The sequence below is a fragment of the Dysidea avara genome, chromosome 14 (assembly GCF_963678975.1).
Source record: "Dysidea avara chromosome 14, odDysAvar1.4, whole genome shotgun sequence".
Classification (NCBI taxonomy): Eukaryota; Metazoa; Porifera; class Demospongiae; order Dictyoceratida; family Dysideidae; genus Dysidea; species Dysidea avara.
The window spans coordinates 13,193,051-13,213,225 of record NC_089285.1 but is presented as its reverse complement, the minus strand read 5'-3'; the positions used below and the strand labels follow the sequence as shown (position 1 = coordinate 13,213,225).

Sequence of the window (20,175 nt, the reverse complement as noted above, 5' to 3'; positions counted from 1 at the left end):
CTATATTCCTTGTGATGCAAGAAAAAGATATAATTACCTACAAAACCTAACAAACTGCAGCTGTGGCTTGAAATTTCCTGTTATGTATCTTACATATTCACCTGGTAACAATGTCGGCAACTCACATTTTGTTTGGCGTGTTGCAGTAGAAGGTTACCATGACTTCAGTAAATTTAGTATTGTACCCTCTGTGTCACTTTTAATAGACATACTGGAGAGGGTTGAAGATCTGTGGTACAGGGGTCAAGTATTTGTCGGTTACAGGATGCTGCATTTGAACCTTCATCAGCCTTAAGGCATGCTGCAAAGCTTTCAAAAACATTGCTTTCTACTGAAGTAAATAAAAGTGTTCTGTTTTTGTATAGTGATGGTGGACCTGATCATAAATTAACCAATGTTTCAGTACAGGTATCATTGATTGCTAAATTAGATTTAGATTTCTTTTGTGTTGCACGGACAGTACCTTCACACTCGTGGCACAATCCTGTCGAGCGAGTAATGCCAACACTCAGTTTGGGTCTACAATGCATTGGCTTAAAAAAATGGATCTAGCCTTTGAAGGTGATGACGAGTGCAACATGTGGAGACTACTTTACTCACCTAACAAGCTGACTACAAAGGAACGGACTGACCTTCAGGCTATTATCTCTGATGTGTCATTTACCTGTGGAATACAAATTCAAGATTTGAATTTACCAGGATGACTTCATGAAGTATACACATGTCAAATTGCATGCTGGGAACCAATTGAAAAATCATACTACACAGCCAAATTCTTGCCCATTTGTGTGTGTTGTGCTTCAGATGTTGCTGTTGTTCCCAAGGAGAAGTATCCTCTAGTGCTCTGATTGTAGTGACAGATCTGTAATAGTTATGAAGTAGATTTGCTTTTTTAATATGTTGCAAAAAGTATGTATTCAGTAGTATAACATTTTAACAAGAAAATATTCATTCGTAATAATGACATAATGGCCAAATCCGCCCGCCCGCATCCTTATTTGGATATGACCAGGACCAGAAACTAGACAACAGAGGAGGTACGACACGCACACGTGAGAGCATATGTTTTGTACAGGGAAGCTATTTCTTGGGGTTAACAACGAAAAATACGTGCCGATCGATCATGCTTAATTCAACTGTGCAGTCTACCCCAGTGGTTCAGTTTCGATATACAGGAACCGTCACGTGATGAATAACTAACCGTACGAAATCAAGCCAAGCAGCAAGTTGGGAAGAGAAAACCAGTGAAAATCACTAGCTTTGTATCAAATCTTGTCTACGAGTAGATTTTCCGCAATTTTACCATTTGAAGAATGCAATTACTGCGAATTATTTTCAATAGCGCTTAATACGTGTCGTACCTCCTCTGAGTCAACAACCTGGATTGGCCTAAAGGTCCACGTGGACATTCCCAGTGACTAAACCTTAGACTACCCTCACCCATATTATGTCGTATTTTCTGCTGGTGTTGTGTGCATTGTTGATCGTTTGGTTTGCTCGCATGATTTTGGGTCATGTGAAGTGGTGGAGATACTTGTGGTACCTTCGCACTAGCTTACCAGGACCTCCTCGACACTGGCTACTGGGGAATATCCCTACAGTAAGGCCACAGCTTTGTATTCGTGTGTGCTGTTGCTATAAACGTGTTTATGTGTCTAGTTGGGAACCGGAGAAGTGTCCGTTCATAACACAATCCGATACTTCAAGGATTATCCAGATCTCTATGTGCTGTTTTTTGGTCCTTTCAGGCCCGGTATAGTACTGACCAATATTGAGTACATTAGAACAATTCTGAAGAGCACAGGTATGTTGTGAGTGCGTGTGTGTGGGAGGGAGGGGGTGGTGAGTATCTAGCTCACTGACATTAAAATCAAGGGGGTGACACACAGGCACTTACTGTAGATAGCGATCACAGTCAAACACTAGTCAAAGGTAGGCCACCAAGTCAAAGGTGTAAATTTCCAACCCACCGTTGAAAAATACTGAAATATCATCACTAATTAGTCACAGGTCACAGTGAAATTTCAGCCGGTCAAGACTTTGACCGCACTCACAATCTACCTACAATGTATACTTATGTGACACCTTGAAAATCCATGCACATAATTAACTCTGGAATCTTTTATGACCAGTGCTATTCTGTGATGTATCAGTCCTGTAAGTTTCGTTACAGTACCACCATCCACTGTCAAACTATGTATGTTCCAATTCGAGTAGCACCATGAAACAGGAAATTTTGGTTTATAGTTTAATGTCATGGTAGTCGGCAATTAGTCTCGCGTGCCAGACGGTTTGTGTGGGGGCGGTAAATAAACCGTCTGGTCACCGTTGCACACATTCCGGGACCACTGCCGGAATGTTGGCAGAGCCAATCAGATCACTTTGCGGACTCTGTGACGAAACAAACACTAATAATTCAAATTCTTAGTGTAATAAAGAACTGAATCTTGGCTACAGGTTACTTTTTCAAAAGTTTAACAACGCCATGGGCTTAAGATCTTTGTTTCCCTAGTACAGGGCTCTTAAAAGCGTTGGTATAAGGACGATTATGGTTCACTACGGATTTGTGAAATGGCGGAATTGTAGAGTAAGACATTCAGCAATGTTTCGAATACGTCACCAGGACAATACCAGTATAATTATCGTCTTAGTCTGCTCACAGAGATGATTGGAACGATTATTACATCATCCTTGGCGCAAAACAATGCCGTGATGTAATCTAATTGCATTCCAGTGAGTTCACGGAAAGTGTGCAACAGTGACCAGACGGTTTATTTGCCGCCCCCACACAAACCGTCTGGCACGCGAGACTAGTCGGCAATAGCCATTCTTCCCTACCAGAGCACACGCACACACACATATACAGCACACCAATTTTGATGAATCCAAACTTCATGAATTAAATGTTACAAAAATCAACAAATCTTGAATCTAAACACTCATTTTTTTAATGTTTGACAAATTTATCAACTCTGTCAACCTTTTTTTCTATCGTGTCGTACTGTATATAGCATGTTCTTTTCCATGTAATTTTAGTTAAACCTTCAGAAATCATCCACAAGTGTGTTAGCTGAATTGTTAGCCGAGCAATACTCGGTACAGCAATTTATAAAGGTTTTTAGAAGTAGCACATTAACAACTTGTTCTCTGAGTCAAATTGTATGTATTGGTAGGTCTAGCACTGTGTACATGTAACTTATTTATAGAGAGGTTGTTCTGTTCACACGCACGCGCGCACACACACAAACACACACACAGCTAGAGGTTCCACTGTGAATGTTAATTCATGAGTTTTATGTTATCTTTTGTACAGAACCAAAATCACCTAATTATTTGTTCTTGTTTGACTGGATTGGTAAGTTATGAGTGAAGTTACAACAGAAACTTTTTTGAGGGTCAGATTTGAAGTTTTGACATCATCAAAGAGAACATTTTCTATTAGCCAAAATTAATCAGTCTTTGCACATACCAGTGAGTGTACACTGTAATACGTTTGTTATCCATAAATGAAAGCAGTTAAGCTAGATTTAGACTCTCAAAAGTTTCTGATTATGCAGTACACAAGATATAAATTGTTATGCATGTGGATGGTTACCAGCATCCTCCTACTTTTTTTACTTTGATGTATGGATTCGGTGGGATAGAAATTGTTATTGTCTATGTGCTGATGAAAGTAACACAGCATTATCTGTTTGCATCTAGTGCCTCAGTAAAACTCGCTATACATGTGCACAGACAAATTGGAGTGGTAGTGATTGGCATTCTGTGGGGGTCTGTAGTTTACGTAAGGTCTATAGTACAAGGCCTAACAGTAGATGTTTGCATACATCAGTCGTATCAATAATGTGCATTAAAGTAATACCGAGAGACCTCTGGACACTTTATACAAACTGAAATTTTACTGTTATAAGAAGGTTGTCCTTTTCAGAGGTAAATTGTATTGGTAGAGGTACTGACCTTTATAGAAAAGTTAATGTACAGTGTCCTTTATTATGGAGGGTCCTTTAAGACATATTTTGCTATAAATTAAACATGTGGTATGCTTGCTATACCTCAACAGGTGATGGGTTGTTACTGAGTTCTGGAGACAAGTGGTTCAAGCGTCGCAAGATGCTCACCCCAGCGTTTCACTTTGACATCCTTAAGTCTTATGTCCCTGTTGTGAATGATGTCAGCCATGTGTTGCTGGTAAGAGCAGCATATACCCTATGTGTTAGGATACTTCTGTTAATTGTATGGTATGCTCTTTAAGTACATTATAGTACAGTAAAAATGATATGACTGAATTCATATGGTCTACTGTTTCCTTTCTCAATAGCCAATAGAAAATTCCTATTGTTTGGTACTCAGTATGTATATCCCTTAAGTGGCAGGGTTGCATTTAGGGGGGTTCTGGAAACCCCTTCTGAAAACTTAGCTTGTGGACTTGCAGCAGGAACACCAGACTATCTTAGTTTGGCAGCACAAAATTAATTTACAGAATAAATGGAAAGTGTAAAAATTGAAAATGAATGAGGTCAGGTGTATTCTAATAGAGCAGTCAAAACTACTCTAATAGAACATTCATAATGGAATAGTTTTAAAATGGGAATGAAGAATGACATGAAATAACTTAGTGACTAAATCATAAGCACTTTAAATAAGAGAATTTGGATATGTATTTGGGTCACTACAATACCTGACCAGCCATTAGGACTTGAAGGGAACCAAACATGTATTGAAAATAGTTATACTATCCATGAAATCATGATCTAGTAAATTTTGAAATAGTTCAAAATCTGTCAGCAGCTGGTGGCAGGGGCTATGCCCCACACCCCTGCACCTAGAATTTACCACCAAATCTGGAAACCACCTTGGAAAAATCCTGGATGTGTCTCTTAACTTTAACAAAGCTTTGCTGTAGCTCTACTTAACTACAGTGGAGGGTCAATTATCCTATGGGGAACAAGGAGGTTGCCATTCATTTATATGTACACTCTGTTCAGTTACTCTAATACAGCATACACTTTTAGTTGAATGGTCATTTTGTCATTTAGGTAATTGACCTGTTGCAAATACACTTCTCTATAGGATATCTGGCAAGAACACGCAGATAAGGGGACATCATTTAATGTTTTTGATTACATATCTCTGTTCACACTGGATGTTCTGTTGAGATGTGCCTTCTCTGATCATTCCAGCAGCTGTTTGGCTGAAAAGTGAGTTGTGTACTCCATAATCTTCAGTGAAAAACTTCTACTTTTATGGTTTTTCCCACAACTACATTTTTTTCAATAATACATACACTGTGATACTGCATAGTAATCACTACTGGAAACTTTGGCCTTGAAGATCCAATGAAATTTTCAAGAAAAGTCAAAATTTCATTGGCGTCCCTTTATTTTCATAGTATTTTCATTGGACAAATCAATGAATATCCAATGAAAATAACCAATGAAAATTCTATGAAAAATAATTTTATGGAGTATTCATTGGTAACATTTCAATGGATTTTCATAGGCTTAATGTGTGAAAATGCAATGAAAATTCTTGGCCACCCATTGAAATTTTGACTTCAGAGGGTTTTCAATGTTTTCAGGGTTTTTTCAACATTTTCAGAGGTTTTTCAACATTTTCAGGGGTTTTTCAACATTTTCAGGGGGTTTTCAACATTGCTTTCATTGGGTTTTCATGAGAACTCTTCCAGTAGTGAATCTCTCCCAATGGCTTGCATGTAAGAAGGGTATCGTGTATTTCATTTAAGTTGAAAGGTCATGATGGTTTAGTGGATAGAATAAAGGACCTTGATTACATAAGGTCTAAAGCAATTGTTCATTGACTTCACTAGGATGTAGTGTTAGGATCACTCCTAACGCATGCTAGTGATGCTATGTATGTAAAGCTGAGATGTGAGGATCATATAGCCATGACACTGTGAAATTCATATCCCCATACAATAATTTGTGCAGAGGCAGAGACAAATATGATGTTTAGTAGTAGACCCACCATAATGTCCTATCATATACAGGCTTGATCAGTCGTGGTAGGACGAGGTAGGACATTTCAATCAATTAAAGTCAAAATGTACTAGTTAAATCAATGTCAGTAACACTTGTATCAATTGCACACAGCATTGGTGGTTATTGTTGTTGTGAGCTTGCTACTTGAATGGGAGTAGGCCTAGTACATTCACAGTCACCCACCTGTATTAACTGCTCTATTAGAGTATTTCAATCATTTCAGCGAAAACAATCCAAATAATGCTGCAAAGAAACATTTTGGTGTAAAGTCCAACCTGTATATTGCATGATGATCTTTATTAGGCATTTTCCGTGGGTCATTCCTGTTTCCGCTTTCCTTCCTCAAATTCTACTTACCTGATAAACTGTATTCCTTAGGTTCCATCCCTTTTCTTATAATAGCTAGGACATTGTGTCTGAGCAAACTGATTTATGATCAGACATGCAAACTATTTTGGATGACAAATGTCCGGTGACTGACCGTTAAATTTGTCTCTGTACAGAGGGTGTATATGCATTATATACAGAACACAATGCTGCTATTGCTAACTAGGTAATTTAATAATATAATTTTTAACCACCGTCAGGGACAACAATCCTTATGTGAAAGCAGTTCATGGGATTAGTCAAATACCAAGACAAAGATTCCGGTATGTGTCATAATATTGTGTACTGTTGTGTGTGTGACTGACAGTGTTGGGTAGTTAATTTTGAAGAATAATCTATTACTTATTAGTAGGGCTGCACCGATTCTAGTATCGGTATTGGTATTGGGCCGATACTGCTGTTTTCATGAAGTACCGGAATCGGCCATTATATTGTTGCAGATACCTATTCTTATCACGTGCTAGAATAAAATAACGTTCCTTTGTACTTGCTCATTTTACTAGCACAGTGGACACCTAAAAGCATCAAGTATAACACTAATAGCTAACTACCAGCAAAATTACTGATCTATGCTGAAACCTACATGTGAAAACACTTTACTGAGAAAAAGATCGATATACTCTAATAGAACAGTCAATAACTCTAATAGAGCAATCAGGTAGAAGTGACTGTTTCAGTATTAGAATATTTAGTGTTTTTGAAAGCACCATTATGATATTATCTAAACTTCTCCAAAAGAATACTGGAATATCCACTGGTTTGCATTTCAATGACTTCCTTCTTTGTAAATCTTGATTGGCTACTTCATTATAAACATGAACCATACTGAAAACGTGTACAAGAATACCATGAAATGCACTATATAATAAATGTGTGCACTATGAAGTAGCTACTTTAAAGTACTTGGTATCGGTACTTGTACTTGCAGATACTTTCCAGCTGAGTACTTGGTATTTTAAGTATCGGTAAAAAGTGGAATCGGTGCAGCCCTACTTATTAGTTACTCATTACTGCAATGTTATGCATTACAGTTAGTAAATAATTATATTACCTCCCACACCATACCATACCCCCCCCCCCCCCACACACACACACACACACACACACACACACACTACTTAATTCATTACTGGGTTGTGCCACCACGGAAGGTTGGCTATTAGTATTGATTGACCACTAGAGAGGCCAAAGAAGGCGTTTACAAGATACAGTCCCAAGCTTTGGGAGACCTGCAGCCTGCTCTCCACACTATCCTTCACGTATCCATCCTTGGCTGATTCAGAATGCCATCTCCCATGCCTTTTAAACAGCCTATCAGGCACCTTAGCAGTAGCTGCTGCTGTAGCACCACCAGATCTCATACTGTGCAGGCCAAAATCGTTGACATTAAATCCAAGGCTTCTTCCGAAAGAGAGCTCTGAGTCAACTATAACTTATCTGGCCTGTACTTCAAAGCTCTTTGCCATTTTTGGATCTTTGGATTGGCCTAAACAGGAAACGTTGGTCCTCCCGAGGTGTGGCTGTTCTTGTCATGCAGCGCTCCAGCATAGCCACTGGACATATCCGGCTTCCAGTCCTTGCAATCAATACTTCATCTCCTTGTTGTAATTGGTCTCCCTTACTCTTCAGAATCTTTACGGTTATCATTTGCTCAGAGAAGATGATATCGGATGGTCTCGTCTCTATAAGCTCATCAAAACGCATAAAACCTGCAAATGCCAGAAGGACAACAGTAGCTAAACGCAAGTTGGATAGTGAGCCAGATCTTTCTGCATTATCAACAATCATTTCCAGCATTTCCACTGTTAATGGCTCCTTCTTGACTACTGGCCTAGCATGAATTCGCTTCAGCCCTTCTAGTGCAGCCTTAACAAATGGGTGTGTTGATGGAGAAGTAATTCCTGCACTAGAATGGATCCATGAAAGGACGTTACAGGCTTCTTCTGCAGCTGACTTCGACTGCGTCCTATCACCCAGGTGTTGGAGGTACAAGGCGACTTCATGGGGTTTAGCAGGAATCGGGACTAGGTTATGTGAGGTTGCCCACGTCTTCCACCTTCTAAATGCACCCAAATATTTCTTGACAGTGCTATCAGCACGGCTGTGTAGGATTGTAGTAGGCAGTTTTCTTGCCAAAGCCTTTAGCTCCGGTTCTCCATATCACTCATCAGCTTCCAGCTGCCTTCCATCAGAACACATGTGTCAGTATTAATATACTTCCTTTGCATGCACGGACCAACTCTGTGTGGGGGATAACATCATGCAGTTACATGCAACACCTTGGCTAAGACACAGGCTACACTACAGTTATTGTTCATTCACTTTGTCTGCCTCAGCAGAGTACCATTAGCATAGGTGAACCATTCCAAGGTACCAGACTGTACCAATCTGTACCAATCTGTACCAACAGTACCTTTTACCTCAGCACTGTAAGCTCTGGGTACCTATTCATCTGTGTCAGCACTATTGCAGCTCTTTCCATATCGTCACTGTACCAGTCCAAATAAATATTTCATCAAGACCGAGGCTTTTTTAACTGAGGAAGTAATACTAACACTATGGGTATCAATTAGAAAAGACCTTTACATCAGTCAGCACTGTAGGCTACTATATTTATCAACAATACATGAGCTAAGTCCAATAACCCAGGTATAGCCAGCACTGTAGTCCTGTTCACTAGTCAGATAAGCTCAGCTCTGTAGGCTGCATTAATGATGTCAGGCATCATAGGCCAACTACAATCACTCAGGCACAGCAACACGATTTTCATTAGTACTGTAGGCTGTGGCCCTTTCATTAGTACTGTAGGCTGTGTCCCTTTCATTAGTACTGTAGGCTGTGTCCCTTTCATTAGTACTGTAGGCTGTGTCCCTTTCATTAGTACTGTAGGCTGTGTCCCTTTCATTAGTACTGTAGGCTGTGTCCCTTTCATTAGTACTGTAGGCTGTGTCCCTTTCATTAGTACTGTAGGTTGTGTCCCTTTCATTAGTACTGTAGGCTGTGTCCCTTTCATTAGTACTGTAGGCTGTGTCCCTTTCATTAGTACTGTAGGCTGTGTCCCTTTCATTAGTACTGTAGGCTGTGTCCCTTTCATTAGTACTGTAGGCTGTGTCCCTTTCATTAGTACTGCAGGCTGTGTCCCTTTCATTAGTACTGTAGGCTGTGTCCCTTTCATTAGTACTGTAGGCTGTGTCCCTTTCATTAGTACTGTAGGCTGTGTCCCTTTCATTAGTACTGTAGGCCCTGATGAGGACCCCACAAAGCATCTAACCAGCTGAAAATGGAAGGGTTCAACATCCAGTCATTGTAGTCAACAATACGACTATAATAGTCTGCTAATTCATTTTGTTCTGTTGGGATCCACTCAGGCTCTATCCGTATATTATTACTCACACATGCAGAGAAAATTCCTAGGACTTCGGATTGTAGGGCAAGCTTTTTACTTCCACACTGGACAATTCTGACCACATTCTGGTTGTCAGTAAACCAATGCACACGCTCATTTTTTAACTTAGTCTGGAATGATTCTAATACCATCCTCACGGCTCTTAATTCTCTCCAAGTTGAGCTTTGTGTTGCCTCATCAGGTGACCACTGCCCATTAGCAACAACATTCCCGTGCTCCACGAAGTACCCCCCCATAACTAGTGGCACTTGCATCTGAATACACCACTCTGACTGCGAAGCTGTGGGCCATATCTTCTGACCATTAAAGTGAGATATCTCATCCAGCCAATACTGCAATTCATCCAACGCTTCCTTTGACAGTGCTAACCTTTGGCACCAAGATACACAGTCATTTACCACAGCAAACAGTTTGTGTGTCATTAGGCAAGTAACTGGGCCCAGGGCTATGGACATTGAGATAATTGTACCTATCACACTGGCCAGCTGTCGGGCTGGAACTAACTGGGCCTCCTTAGCTGTCAACAGCTTTGACCTGAGCATATCAATTTTACATGCAGGGACTGAGAACTTGCCCACTGATAAGTCTATCTGAAACCCAAGCCATTCTGTATTACAGCTTGGCTCCCAATTGCATTTCTCATTATTAACTATAAAGCCAGCATTATCAAGGTCAAGCTTAACTTGAGCACTCTCTCTCAGGGCTTGTTCTCTGTCTTTTTTTTGCCACAATTCCATCATCGAGATAAACAATAGCCTTCAGTCCTCTCCCATGCCAGTGTCTAATCAAAGGCCTCATCAACTTGGTGAATAGGTAACATGCAGCTGAAAGCCCAAAGCGTAGGACTGTAAACACATAGTTCATGTGTCTCCCACTGAAAACCCTTATTTTTGATGCTCGGGATGGATGTCAACATGGTAATAACCAGATTTTAGATCAAACTTAAAGAGGTATTCGTTTACTTCAAACATCAGAGCAGCTGTTCTAAGGTCTTCATACTTAAAACTCAAGACATGCAGGAACTGATTCAGATACTTTAGGTTGAGAATGAGACGCAGTTTGCCTGATGAGTTTGATACAACTGAGAGGGGGCTACATACCTTGGGGCTTATCATTTACAAGTGCTACGCATCTATTTTTGACCAAATTTTCAATGGCCTCATTTACAAACTCATTGTGGGTTGCTGTTGAGTTGTGGTTGCGCTGGAAGCGCGGTGGGGGAACAAACTTAAGGGGAAGGCAATAGCCATTTTCTATGCAATCCAGAATTGGGGGAGGAGCATACAGCACATTTTTCCAATACATTAAATGTTTCTTCAGGTGCCCTTGAATGTCAGTTATCTGTTTGAATCCACTGGACTCCACTTCCCAGAACTTTGGGTTCATTTCTGAACACATGTCACTGCTATTCACACATTGTGCACAGCACTGCATTCTACCTCATGCATACTACAGGATTCTAACTCATGCAAGTCATACATACCATTGCCCTCTGTACTATCAACACTTTCCCCATTGGTCACATGCTCTGAGACCTTAGTTGTAGCCTCATCAACACATTCTATACCTCTGGCTGATCCAGCAGCCACATTATCAACACATACACCACAAGTACTTTGATCTATAAACTCAGACACATCAGCACCACTGCTCACCACAGGCTGGTTCAAAGGATACGGGCATTCTTTTGCCCCACAACTGGCAGCCAGATGACCATATGCTCCACAGCTGAAGCATGGGCCCAGAACCAGTAGTCTGTTACAGTACTGTGGGGGTGGTCTATTCTGGAATTGGTACTGCCCCATCAGTGGTGGTGGTGGTGGTTGATACACTTCCCTCCTGTAGCTGGGCCCAGGCTGCTCCATCCATTGGGGGTGTCTGTTTCTAAATCTGCCTTGGCCACCACCACACCGCTTCTTTGCTGACGTGTATCCTGCTTTCTCCGCCTCTTTTTGAGCGGCCTTGTTAGCCTTCTTGATCTCCTTTTCATCGTCAGAGTTGTCCACTAAGGGGTCCGCTTCATAGTGGCGAACGGCACCCCACCCATGATCTGACTGATCAGTGATTAAAATATGTTTCTGTCGCTTCTTCAAAGTTTTTTCACCTTCGTCTAGGCAGGCATCAGCTTTGGACCAGGCACTCTTGTCCGTTGGATCTTCCGCCAGCTTTCCTAGCTCGTTGCAAGCTGTCGCGATGGAATCTTGAACACCAGAATTGAAACTGAATTGGTGCTTGTGTCCTTTCTTCTGGAAGGTGTAATTGGACTTCGAGATCTTTTGAGACAGCTCCTTCATAGTCCTTTCCTAGACGGAATTCACCTCCTTCCTAAACTCTGCCAGCGAAGTTGCAAACTTATCTTGCAAAGCAGCAAGCTTATCTTCGACCACGCGCTGAGATTTTTGGATCTCTCTCATCAGCTTCTCGATCTTCCATTTCGTAGACTATAAGCTTACAAAACACAGCCAACCTGTTTCAACACACGTGGCCTAGAGTGAATTATAACACACCACAACACACTTTTTATACTAGGCGTCACGTGCAGATGTCATGCAACACTCAGTATTAACGTGAGAGCTTATTTTCTGTCTAATTCATTGCATTCAAATGCCAGAAAATACACATCATAATGGTAATAATATCAACACACGTTAGGTAATACTGCATAACACGTTACGCCCAACATTAGTGATTAAATCTGCAAACTTGTTTGTGCATTTCATTTACGCGGTTGAAGGAATGTCCAGCTGAAGTTACAACATTCCTACAAGTAGTAACAACAGGCCATGTGATTTGTGTATATGTTAAAGCATTGCCGCAAGTGTTATATGAAAAATAAAGTACAATATATGCGGCCGAGATGCTAACAAAGCACGAGGTGAAGCCAAGCACTTTATTAGCATCAAGGCCAAGCACCGAGTCCTTTATTTTTCATATAGCACTCGCAGCAATGCTTTAAATGATTTATGGAACTTTCTAGTCATGTAGCTCACCATACACTAGGACTCGTAATTAACAAGCGTTGCACGAATTATTAGCAACCTAGAAAATTTTCCAATTTTGTTGCAACTTATTGCAAGCATTTTAAGTCACACTTTTAGGCTTTGATACCTCACCAATACTGACTGACTGACTGACTGATGCCTCATAACTGAATAATGGCTAAGGCTACAAGCTTGATTTTTTCACTGTTTGATGTCACTTCAGCCCCCACTGGTGCCTTTTGGCATACCACAGTAAGTACAGCGCATGCATCATGGACTTGCCTAAGTTGCCTTTTTGCTCCTTTTTGTCCCATTTCTCTTCATTGACAGCTCAAGGTGTTGATTCTTGGTAGCACATAGTGGTTTCCCTATCTGTAATCACCCATATTTTCCATAACCCCCTGTAGTTGGATTAATTGCAGAGACACTTCTCTCCATTTGTAATGCTGTGTAACAGGTAGAACATGTCTGAAAACAAAGCATAATGGTCACTTCACTATTCAGTAATTGATTATTGGAACACATGCTCAGACGCAAAAGTAATTTGATGGCATGAATGCATGCATCATGGAATTGTCTTTCATTGTGTCCCATTTCTTTTTGCTGGCAGTGTAAGGTGTTGATTAACAGTAGTGAATTAATGGTTTCATTTGCAAATGAAATCATTTGTAATTTTTGCACCATGCCTTAACAGAAGAAGTAAGCAAATTTGTTCTAACTTATCATTCGCCATGATCGCAAGTACAAGGGATTTTCAGCTTCACTTTGGATCATAGAAATATAAAGTGATGAAACAAGGGAGATTGTGCATTTAGTTCTGCAGGTATGCTAATGACAAAATTAGATTACCAGAATCATCCAATTATGAATGGATATAAATTTGGTAAAGATTATTCCAAAATTGGATGACCAGATCCATCCAATTTTGAATGACTATAAATTTGGTAGATTATTCCAAAAATGGATGAACAGAACCATCCGATTTTGGAACCTTATTGTAGATTTTTGTCACTATATAGGAAATGAGCTATTTCAATCCAAAATTGGAAGGATACATCACAGAGTTTTAAAAAAAAAAACATCCAAAAGCGAATGAAAATAGGTCCACCATTTCCTTCCATTTTTTGAAGCAGAACATATGAGTGAAGCCGACACATTTGTACAGAGCTGTTGATAGAACATACCCCTGTACTTGAAATATTCTAATAGAACAAATGATAAATGAGAGTACAGATTAAATTAGTGTAGAGTCTATATATGTGTAATAGTTCACAGCAAAAATTAGAATGTTGTGGTATTAAAATATACTGCATGTTCGGAGTAGTGGTAGTCAAGTGCAAACTTTTTTTTGCCTTATCACTTTTTTGCCTTATCCTTTTTTGCCTTATCCCATTTGTTTTATTGTAAATTTGTAGTGTTGCACCGATAATCGGTTCATTAATTGGTATTGGGCCGATATTGGCTACTAGCTGATTAATCGGTTGTTAAGTCAAAGCTCTCCACTGCGCTGTGTAGTATAATGATGTGGGAGAGCTAGACATAAGTTTAAACTTGTTTGGCATTTTATGTGTTGATGGTTTAGTGGTGACTACAAGCCATGCCCATAATAAACTGTCAGGTTTTATAGGCCATGCCCAACAGTAAACTGAGGTTTTAGGTTTCTATGTAACACTTTCACACCTCAAGATCAAAGAAGCCACCCAGGCTACATACGAAATGTAGCCGGTCTACAACTGGGCAGTGATTATATAGACGTTGATGCTGAAATCGACTGTGGGAATCGATCAACACTCACGTGATTAGGATGCATAAATTGGATTTCGCTATGAAAACCACTCAGATGGAGAGCGTTTTGTTATCCTCGCCATCCTATAAGTTGAAAATTGTTGGGTTGAGGTGAAAACTAGTGCTATAGCTTATTCATTCGATCATTTCCGCACATTTTCGAATATGGACACACACCCATCACGAAGCTACCACTCTGCACGGAGTAACCACTCTACAAGCTGTCTAGGCCTTTAGTGAACTGTGTAGTTTGGATCGGTTATCAGTATCGGCTAATTCTGTTGCTTAATATCAGTTATCGGAATAATCAGCTAATTTGGATATTGGTGCAACACTATTTACCTGTACTGTGTAATAGTGTGTATCCATTTATGCATCGAAGGGCTGGATTACAGAAATAATTACATTAATACTTGTACAGTGAAACCTCACTTAGTGGCCACCTCATTAATAAGGCCAGTGGCCACATACTGCAGGACCAAACTGGTAAAACTAGCACAATATTCCCTCAATAAAGGGCCAGCTGAACAGACAGTCAACGTATCACTATAAAAGTTGTTGCTCCTGACTACCCTCCAAAAGCTATGCTAGCCAATAGTTTTAGCAATGTGCTTCATGCTTTATAGCAGCCATTATGCCTCAAGTAATGAATAATCATATCTGTGAATTATGATGAAATCTGTAGTATACGTATATAATAGCTGTTACTTTAACAGCAAGGTATTGATTTGTTGAAAACCTTGATAATAAGGCCACTTTGTTTATTACAGGTTTTTATTAATAAGGCCACCTCATAATCGGGCCACTTATTGTGGGTCCCAAAGGTGGCCCTATTAATGAGGTTTCACTGTACTGTACATCAAAGTATCATCCTTTTTTAAATTTCCAGCTTTAGCATTACTAGAAGGGGTTTGTCTTGTGCAAGACTGTGTGATATAGAATAAGTGTACTTTGATCGTGATAATGTAATGGATTTAATTTCAAGCTCCTCAGTTTATTAGCTAGTGCAAATATTGACCAGGTTCCTTCCATATCACATTAACTGGATCTTCAAGCTGAGCCCGATGGGTCGCAGGTTCCACCAGTACGTTAGGGTACTTCATGAATACTCTGAGAAGGCTATTGGAAAGAGAAGAAAGCAACTTCTTGAAGAGGTTGAGCATTAATTCAGTTACTAGTGATACATTTTATATGTTGTCTATTTAGGGGTCTGCTAGTTTGTCAAAGAAGTATGTAGATTTTTTGGACATTTTATTATCTGCCAAAGTATGTGGTTAGATTAAGCTTGTGTCACCAATACAGTGATGATGTGTTTAGGATGAGGATGGCAACGGCTTGACTGATGTGGAGATCAGGGAAGAAGTTAACACTTTCATGTTTGAAGGACACGACACCACGGCCTCTGGTAAGTGTTGTGGATGGTAGGGTTGAAATGGATACTATCTGGATATCCTGAACAAGCTCTTTCTGGATATCCTACGGATAGTGACATCATCACTTGCTATGACACTTTGTATATTTTATCAGGAAGATACATGCTTGTTTTACGAATAGAAAACAAACACAAGTTACACAACATTTATATGATAATTAATGTTAAATGTGGAGGAAGTATGTATTAACTTAAAATTATCCTATATTACTATCTGGATAGTAAATTGTTATCTGGATATACAGATAGTTGTTTCAGCCCTAGGTGTGTGTTGATCTGTATCTTTAGGATTATGTTGGACCCTGTACTGCTTGGCCAAGTACCCTGAACACCAGGAGAAGTGCCGAAGTGAAGTAAAGGAGTTGTTGTCAAACAAAGATGATGTCACCTGGTATATGATAAGTTTTTATTATTGGGTAACAAATCAGCTCATTAAATGGTGGCTAGAAAGTTGATGCACATTTTAGAACACCACATCTGTTATGTAATGTAACTTACAATGGGCACCCCCAATTATATATCTCACTATAGTGGACCAGGTGCTCACTGCATAATTAAAGCTTTAATTGTGTACAGTAGACCCTTAGTTATCTGACCCTCGTTTATCCGTACTCTCATTTATCCTATATTGGAAATGACTGCTTCATTAGAGAATTTTGTACATATGAGAGTATTTCAACAGAGCTTTATATATAAATGTATGGACTTAAGTTATCCGAACAATTCACTTATCAGAACACTTACCATTGCCTGACTGAGACACATTGTGGTTCGAATAACCAAGGGTCTCTGAACTGAACTGAACTGGTACACAGGTACCAGTGTTATAATGAAGTATTGTACATATAATGTTCAGACGTGTGTGTTGTAAGATTTGTGCTATTCAATTTCTAAGGACAGGTGCTTATTTTCTCTAGCCCATCATTATTTCTCCCAAGGCAAATAATATTGTGTTCTGCTATAACTTTTACTCTAACCACTGAGATTCTTCCAACTAAGTCTGTACAATGTGTTACAATTTGCAAGTACAGTACAGGCTCCAGACCTAACTGGCTTAACCAAACATGGTTACTTAGTATGTAGTTGTGATGTACTAACATTTACACCCACATAAGTCAGATAGCAAGCCATTATGTTTCCACAACTGTATTGTCCACAGGGAGGATTTAAACAAACTGGTATACACGTCAATGTGTATAAAGGAATCGATGAGAATGTACCCACCAGTGCCACTTTACTCTAGACAGTTATCTCAAGACTACACACTTGATGGGTACAAGTTACAGAAAGGTGTGAACAGTAGGACATCCTTATATGCTGTATGATCGGCTTAATGTAATACAAGCTGTGCTTTCTGCGAGAAAATTCAATCTATAGCCTTGCATTCCTATCATTTTGACAAGCCGCAAGTTCCATTTGCTGTTGAACCTTTTTTTGTAACATCTGTAACATACAGTAGTGCAAACCCTTGGAATAATATAGGCTAACTATGGTGTTTACAGTTCTTTCTGGTCCATTGTATGTAAAATGTAGTAATGACAATTTCATCCTACACCATGTATATTTTTCTTTGCATGAGTGATAGTTAATAACTGCTGGTTCATACACATGACAAACAGTTAACATTCACTGTAGCTATCATTTCACTCACACAGGCAGTGTAGTCACTGTCAATGTTAATGGTCATCATCACAACCCAAGGATCTGGCCTGACCCTGAAGTGAGTTGTTGTGTTAGTAGACCTTGTAGCCGGGGGGGGGGGGGGGGGGGGGGCTTTATAGATGATTATATTTTATAAATAGTAACAGATAACAGAAAAGGCATAAGGCATATCTTAACCGTGGTGGGCAAGACTGTGATAATTGTAGTACCAGTCAATTTTGAGTTATGCCACAATCTAACACAGCTAATCTTCCACTAGATATATAGTTATTGTAGCAGCACAGTAACAATTGACCATGTGATCATAGCTAGCTAACTACTATGAGATGTCGTGTAGTGTGTGTGTGCGTGCGTGCGTGTGTGTGCACGCGCGCGCGCTAATTAATAGCCAGGAGGCATGTAGAAAGATTATTCTCATAGAAATTTGATCCACAACGGTTCAGTGCTGAAAATGCTAAGACTCATGATTCATTTGCGTTCATCCCATTCTCGGCTGGTCCTCGGTAAGCTTGTTATTGGATTGTAGCACTATCATTATTAGCCTTGCTCTTGTATAGAAATTGTATCGGCCAGAATTTTGCTATGAACGAGATGAAAATTGCTATAGCTCATATCATCAATCGGTAAGTTGCGTGTGTAGTGTGTTAGATGTGTTTGTAGTATGTGACATACTTGCAGTGCAACTAGTATGTATGTAGTGTGCGTGCGTGCGTGTGTGTGTAGTCATGTATGTGTGTGTAGTCATGTATGTGTGTGTGTGCGTATATGTGGGTGGTATATGTGTGTGCGTGTGTGCGTGCGTGTGCAGAGTCCGATACATGGCCTGTATACATCAACACTTTCCTTATAGGTTTCGCATTGAAGTAGACCCTTTGCAAAAGACTGAGCGAGTGGTAGCTTTAATCTTGCGAGCCAAGTACGGGATTTTATTGAAACTTTCTTCACTGTAAATGTTATTTTTTGAACATTGTATATGCATGTGTGTGTCATGATATTGTGTTTTTTTACACTATAATACTTTTACTGCTGTGGCCCAATATAATGGTCCATGCACAAGACCAGATATCATTAAGAGAATGTTAATTGTAATCTTTCACACGTCAATGCCAATGGAACACTAGTTGAACAATGAACATACAGCTTACGTATGTGATTTGCATGCAAAAACTAGACTAGGAAGACCGGAGTTCATCTTAAGAGTATTTCGTGGTAAGAAGTGTATTGTGAAGAGAAAATTGTTATGGTTAGTCACAGCAGTAAACTTGAACATGTGTTAATAGTGTTATAATTATAACCTGTTACATTCATTTACCAAAGAAACTGCATTTACACCAGCTACTACAAATTAGCCAGCAGTGCCTGGGGTTGTCTACAAGTACACAACTTGGATATCATAGTCAGTTACTAGGTTATATAGCTAGCACATAGCAATGTAAGCTCTTTAAGGAAGTGAGATTATAAGCAATGGATTGCAACCCTTAAATCATTTTGCAGGGTTCCTGCAAGAAATGACCAGATTCTCTTGCAAGATCTTGATTAAAGTTCTTGCAGGATCGTTTTACCTGGGTAGTGATGTTAGCACAACTGCGCATGACTGTAGCTAATAGCAGACAGCATATTTAAGCTTCAGTTTATATTGCATCAAAATAGCTAAACAGTGGTGTAGTTTCAAAAATAATTCATGACAAGCTATCACATAGTATGTTCATGTTCAGCTGATACCTGAGAAAACAGTTTTTAAAAGTGTGTTTTTCTCAAGGGAAAAAATTGCTGGACCCCATGGCCAGTAGCTAGTATTTCATTTGAAGCACAAGTGACACGAGGCATTTGAGCGACATGTAGACCTCCACTGAGAACACACACAATATAATATATTAATGATTTTATAAATTAACAACATCTGAATTCTTATGAAACTGTCCAGCTGTACTACATGCAGTCAAGCTACACACTTCTTTGTGGCTCTCTGCTTCATTGCAGCACCTATAGCTAGTGGCAGCATTTAGGCAAACTACAGCACAGGTTCATCACACAAGTTTGCAGGGAAAATTAAGGCTGAGCTGATACCTCAAAACTATTAATAATTTTGTAGGGTGAAATTGCAATATGGAAGATTTGATTCATTGAGTAGCTAGCTAGCTACTGACCCTCTCAAACTGATTTAGCTGTTGTTAGCTAGCTATGGCCAATTAAAGTTTTCTGTGGGGTCATGAAGCATTGAAAGTACACACTCAGTGTGAACGTGATATTTCACATTTTGAAATAGGTATTGATTTGAATGCAACTGAGAACAATGAGAAGGCAAGTCTTAAGAGTCACAGACCTACTAAAGTATTCCGGGTGGCCAGAAATTTTTGCTATAGCTCAGGACTTGCTATTTAGCTACTAGACTGATATTCTGATACGACCTGCATGACCACTCAGTGACATTACATGTATGATCGGTCAAACTAAATGATCAGTGAAGTACATATGTAAAGACCTCGTGTAAAACAAGCCTCGAACTAAGCTCACACCATGCAC

At 39.7% G+C, this 20,175-nt stretch overlaps 1 protein-coding gene across 2 annotated transcripts; it reads left to right on the top strand.

The window, feature by feature from the left end:
• Window positions 1-1,015: 1,015 nt before the first annotated feature.
• LOC136244328 (cytochrome P450 4B1-like) lies at window positions 1,016-18,715 on the top strand. 2 transcript variants are annotated; one of them, XM_066035901.1, is made up of 15 exons: window positions 1,016-1,600; window positions 1,660-1,804; window positions 3,314-3,355; window positions 4,061-4,188; window positions 5,071-5,198; window positions 6,587-6,649; window positions 15,580-15,712; window positions 15,765-15,824; window positions 15,876-15,963; window positions 16,279-16,381; window positions 17,150-17,280; window positions 17,646-17,710; window positions 18,073-18,155; window positions 18,210-18,275; window positions 18,503-18,715. In XM_066035901.1, exons 1-15 carry the CDS (start codon window positions 1,448-1,450, stop codon window positions 18,600-18,602), a joined length of 1,488 nt encoding a protein of 495 aa, XP_065891973.1. In that variant the 5' UTR covers window positions 1,016-1,447; the 3' UTR covers window positions 18,603-18,715. The 2 variants fall into 2 exon arrangements, 1 of the variants encoding a protein (XP_065891973.1); XR_010695153.1 differs by lacking the exons at window positions 18,210-18,275; window positions 18,503-18,715 and having other exon boundaries at window positions 17,626-17,710.
• Window positions 18,716-20,175: the final 1,460 nt, after the last annotated feature.